The sequence below is a fragment of the Mercenaria mercenaria genome, chromosome 1, assembly GCF_021730395.1.
Source record: "Mercenaria mercenaria strain notata chromosome 1, MADL_Memer_1, whole genome shotgun sequence".
In the NCBI taxonomy this organism is placed as follows: Eukaryota; Metazoa; Mollusca; class Bivalvia; order Venerida; family Veneridae; genus Mercenaria; species Mercenaria mercenaria.
The window spans coordinates 92,912,761-92,918,668 of record NC_069361.1 but is presented as its reverse complement, the minus strand read 5'-3'; the positions used below and the strand labels follow the sequence as shown (position 1 = coordinate 92,918,668).

General features: G+C 35.0%; 1 protein-coding gene across 2 annotated transcripts; it reads left to right on the top strand.

The window, feature by feature from the left end:
• On the top strand, positions 1-4,348 carry LOC123545397 (alpha-(1,3)-fucosyltransferase fut-5-like). 2 transcript variants are annotated; one of them, XM_045331718.2, is made up of 2 exons: positions 1-62; positions 2,231-4,348. In XM_045331718.2, exon 2 carries the CDS (start codon positions 2,248-2,250, stop codon positions 3,739-3,741), a length of 1,494 nt encoding a protein of 497 aa, XP_045187653.2. In that variant the 5' UTR covers positions 1-62; positions 2,231-2,247; the 3' UTR covers positions 3,742-4,348. The 2 variants fall into 2 exon arrangements, with proteins under 2 accessions (XP_045187653.2, XP_045187651.2); XM_045331716.2 differs by having other exon boundaries at positions 7-93.
• Positions 4,349-5,908: the final 1,560 nt, after the last annotated feature.

The following is a 5,908-nucleotide window of genomic DNA, read 5'->3' as shown; positions in this document are numbered from 1 at the left end:
TACTACGCCATTTGCAACACTGAAAACGTATACAAACTCCTCAACACTTCGTACAACGCTGTGTCAGTTATTTATATTTCAAGTGAATACTTGGTATTAGAAATAACTCATTTCAACATTAATTTTCTTATGCTGGTGGCGGTTTACGCAGTTAACGACTGTAGCCTATACGATATTTCTGATTCGTTACCAGAGTAGCTCGTACCCAGTTTCGTGTATTTTGCGTATTTATCTACTCCAGTATATTTGCGTACTGCAAACCCACAGGTGCTAGTAAATGAATAGTTTTTTATGTTGTATAGTCGTGCAGAATATAAAACTGGTATATACAATGAGGGTTGAATGGAAGCATTCCAGTCAGTTATTAAAATGTTAAATAATGAGTGAGAATATAGTAAAAGAGGTAGAAACATTGAGTAAATCTTTACCACAAACCTCTTGAACTGATCAGTTAGTTCAGTGTTTCTAGGAAGTTAGTTCCAAGGGATTGTAGGCAGCTACGTGGGGGAAATGAGTGTTTGTGATAAACAGAGGTAATATAGCTTATGTCAGGTCAGCCTGATAGGTGTTTGTATGTCAAATGGACGGTTAACTGGTAAAATGTTGTGGTAGGTTTTGTAAAACATATTATGTCCTGTCCCGTGTTGGAGACAGTCAATTCAGATCCTGTTCTTTAGAGCCGAATAATCAAGCTTCGACTATCGATAGATCGATTGCTCAAAAACGTCAGTTACATCATAATTAGCAGTGTAGTTTTTTTCATTAGCAGCTGAGTCTCACTGTCATAATTTAAATGTTAATGATTCAGTTCAGCCTGTTCATGGCCGGTGCAGACATTTACGCCCTCAAGTTCTAGTTTATCAGAACTCAACATGTGTAGACATATTGCTGAAGTAATTCGCTTATGTGTTCATATGAAGATATACATGATACACTATTGTCAGTTGCAATTCCATGAAAAGCGGCATTTGGTCTCCAGCTATAGTGATATAATTTTGTGTTAGCCCTTACCCTCTTTGATTTAAAATTTAAGTTATGATCACTAATGAGCATAATGTAACCAAGATTAAACATTATAACAGTACCTTGATCTGCAGTATCGTATTAGAGTGGAATTTGCCAGGCCTTGGTCCAACGAGGCGCTTGCACGGAGTGTGATCCGGCCTGGCAAAACCTTTGCAGATCAAGGTTCGTCTTTAAAGACTCTGACGTCCAGATCCTACTACAACAAAAAAGCAACACAATTTTATTGGTATATTTCTTAAGAAAGCTTTGAAACTTAGTTACTTACATATTATGATATGAAACACATTTGTTAGAATTAATGGTTTTTACTAATTTATCCATTCAAAATTGAAAAACGTTTTTAACGGGGTACCGGTGATAACCTGCCCTAATTATAAATCTTTGATGTTTAACGACAGCTCAGTACATACATTTACGAGATATGAACACGCAACAATCTTATGCCTGAATATATTTTTACTACAAAAAAAGCATAACCACATACACATCTTGATACTCTATACCCATCGGGTTAATTATACAGTCTGTTGTGCCGATTAATTTTGAACACAATATATAGGTATAGAGTATCGAGATGTGTATGTGTTGAACACTTCAAGGTGATTTTTCTGTAGTAAATATATATTTAGGAGTATGTTTGTTTCGTTTTTATATCTCGTCAGTGTATTTCATGGTGAATTTTTATTGCCGAGGCGACCCGGGTTCGATTCCCGACTCGGGCATGATTTTTTTCTTTTGTCTTGATTTGCCATTCTTATGACAGTTAATAAACCAAAAAACCCGTGTTCAAATGCTCTTAATATGACCAAACTTCAGTTTTAAAAGAAATATTATTTTATAACCAAAATCTGGATGGCAGTGTCTTTTAATGACCCTATCTCCAGTGTTAATCAGAATTTACTATAATTTTAGATAAATAAGACTGAAAACTTGTTTAAAACGGGGAACTGTTTGACGCAGGGAACGTCCAGATGCCATCATTACGTTATTTCCGATTGAATACTTTTTCGTATCCATCGGTTGTTTAATGCAAGATTTTGTGTTCGTAAGTGAAATACGTGCTGTATTTTACATAGAAAAGTCGGAGGTATTTAACAAAATATTTGTATGTATCTCTTACATGTATCTCTTATTCATAAGCATATTTTATCAGTTTTATTTCAATAACTTAAATACTTTCATTTACTTGATTTGCATTTTACAGGACCATTAACAGGAGCCATGAAAACGAAGCCAAAGCAATTGCTAGAAATATATATGTTTGGTGTAATTATCTTCGTGGTAGCTATTGTTGTAATCGATGCGATTGCCTTGCTGCAATATTACACACTTACTAGTTTAAAACAAAAGTATCCAAAATTTTATGACACACCAACAGATGAGTATATGCCTTTAATCTTTCGGCATACCAATATGTCCATGGGATCAAAGCAAATGGACACTTCCGGTATCCAGGGCTCTAATGATGTAACGATTGAGAATTATGATGGAAAATATAATGTCTCATCAAACGACATTCAGTTTAGACAAAAAAGTCTAAAATCTGTAGATACGACAGCAGATGAAAAAATGACGCTTGCAGCAAAAACGTTTTCTGAAAAAATAAGTGAGGGGGCTTTGAATATAAATGAAGGTAAAACGCATCGGATAGCCTTGTACGGAGTTCAGCATCCGGTTCTACGCCACAGGATATTGAGTATGAAAATGTCATCGTGTTATACATATAACAACTGTAGGTTTTTCTATATAGAAGGACTAGGAATGGAAAAAGTTGAAGCTGATGCAGTTATATTTGATGAACGGAATATTCCTGAAATACTTCCTGCGCACTCGAATAAAAACCAAGTGTTTATATATACCGAGCTAGAGCCACCACTATTTAACCATAAAACGAATCTAGATAGAAGAAGATTCTTTAATTATTTCAATTATACAATGACATATAGATTAGATTCTACCATCCCATTCCCATATGGTTCAGTAGTTTTGACATCTGTCGAAGTTGATGCTGTTAGGAAGTTATTTGAAACCAAAGGGTACTTCGAAAGCGCCAACAGAGCTGTTGCCCAACTTACTGATAATCAGGACAATGTTAGAAAAAATTACAGACATATATTTCAACAGAAACATAAACAGGTGGTCTGGTTTGTAGGTCGTTGTACTACTGCCAGTAAACGGGAACAGTATGTTAAAGAAATGAGGAAATATATAGATATAGATGTAGTTGGCGCGTGCAATTCAGAAAACCTAAATATATGTCAGAATGAAAGCAAACTCGAATGTGAATACAGAATTTCCCCCATTTATAAATTTTATATTGCATTTGAAATCTCGTTTTGCAATGATTATATTACTGAAAAAACTTTCAGATGGTTTAGTCGGGATATTGTCTTAGTTGTGCGAGGTGCAAGAAATTACGATAAATTTCTGCCGAAAGGCACATATATTGATGCAGAACAATTCAGATCACCTATGGAATTAGCACTTTACCTTACTGAACTAGGCTCAGATGAAATGCGATACACCGAGATCCTTAGGCGGAAGGGAAATTACAAAGTTATAGATACCAAAACACACGGACAGATGTCGTTTTGTAATTTATGTTATAGACTTAACAACATCGCTCATTATAGAAATGTAATTGCAGATATGAGCAATTGGCGGAAAGGAAATACTTGTGAAAATGCTAGTGATATGCTTACTTCAAAGGAATAACTGAGTATCGATTTGGTTTCTATTTCATTATGTGGTGTTCTATAATGTTAGCTAACTTATTTACCTATATATTAACTTACATGATACGCCAGAAATAATAAACCAGTCAGGATGACACCACTCTTTAAAAAAATGGAAAACAAAACATACTGAATATGTTTCAAAACCAACCAAATGTTTACCAAATAACAAGAGAGGACTTCAATCCAGCATTCATGTATGTATTTTATTATCTAAAATGTACATATTGGGAAATAAAATCTGTTTCAACCAAAATATCAAAATTAGTAATTTAAGGATATGGTCTAAATTTAGCATTCTGAAGTAAAACAAAGTCATTAAAGATAGCTGACTACGTCTGCAAAATATGATGATGTTTGCAAACGGACAAAGCACACTTAGATTTTTTTAAATCAACAAATTTAAGTAAACTTTCAAACAAGCCAAAAAGAAGTGCAACATAATGTGACCTTTTATTTATGTCTGAAAATATTCTATGCAAATTTAGAACTGTAAAATCTAAACAAAAAACTTTATAAAAAATTACAAAATGTGTATCTCTTTGTATGGCATTTGCTAAAATTTCGTTAATGAAAATATATTTTGAGCATCATGTTATATTCTTTATGGACAAGAAGTAAATATCGCCATACATTGGAATGTAAAAGGAAGCAAATATATAATATTACAAACAAATTATAAGTATGGTACTCTACTCTACTTCATCATCATCACTATGCCACAGTATATATGATACTTATATGACCACTTTAATATGTATACATTTCCATCTGAACACCTTGGCCCTATACTATCAAAACATAATCATCACATAATTGAGCTGCACCATGAGAAAACCAACATAGTGCATTTGCGACCAGCATGGATCCAGATCAATCTGCGCAGTCTGGTCAGGATCCATGCTGTTCGCTAACGGTTTCTCTAATTGCAATAGGCTTTGAAAGCGAACAGCATGGATCCTGACCAGACTGCGCGGATGCGTAGGATAGTCTGGATCCATTCTGGTCGCAAACACACTATGTTGGTTTTCTCATGGTGCGGCTCAGTTATATTAGTTTTGTTTCATTCTCCCAATTAACATAATTTATATGGGTATCTTTAGAATGTGCCAGATTACAAAAAGGTAAGTGATTTCATAATCCGTTATGATACAGAAAGTTTAACGAAATTGTCTATGCATACTTACAGTCTGATGTAAATATTGCCGTAGTTATTCCATAATACATATTATTATTTCCCCCGAAATCTTGAGTGTCCAACTCCTCCCACACTATTAGCCTGATTTGCTTCAAACTTTTACAGATGAACGAGCTTGATGTGCAGATGACCATAAAGGAAGGAACATTTGCTGTGACTATTTTACCACAGTAATGGCCTCTTGAAAGTTTTGCTATATAGACTTTTGTTTGTTTTGTTTTGGGGTTAACGCCGTTTTTCAACAGTATTTCAGTTATGTATTAACCTGACCAGTGTTCCTGGATCCTGTACTGGTGTAGTTGGTCAGTACAAACCTGTTCTCCGCAAGTAACTGCCAACTGCCCAGCATGAATTATAGACCCTTTCTTAATTTCACAAAATAGGTCATAGTGAAGAAATTTGGTGTGTTCAACTCGTCATACACTTTTTAAAGGAATGTATTCAAAGTTGCTCAGATGCACAACCTTATCTGAATACAGTTTACTTCAAAATTCTAGTCGAACATCCTTCATGTGCAGATGGTCTTTTCTAAAAAAAAAAAAAAAACGTTGCTATATAGAGGATAGAGGATGGCACAGTATGTGACGGAATCCGTTTCCATTGGACACATTTGTAGTCGGACTTCGAAATATTATAGCTCCATCAAAACATTGTGTACCCAACCCCCCTTCAGTTTCCATCCAAATGAAATGAGACATCATAAACATGCACTGGACATGCCCTTTTTATCAGGACTTACATGTCCGATTTTCACCTGCACCGGAGAGCCTGTGTCCGTCGTCTGTCGTCCGTCGTCTCGCGTTAACTTTCCAACTTTAACAACGTTAACTGCTTCTCATGAACTGCTGGATGGATCATTTGCCAATATTGATTTGTAGCATCCACTGATTTTAGGTTCTACAAGAGCTAAAATATAGAGAAAAAATATTAAACAACTTCTTTTCACGAA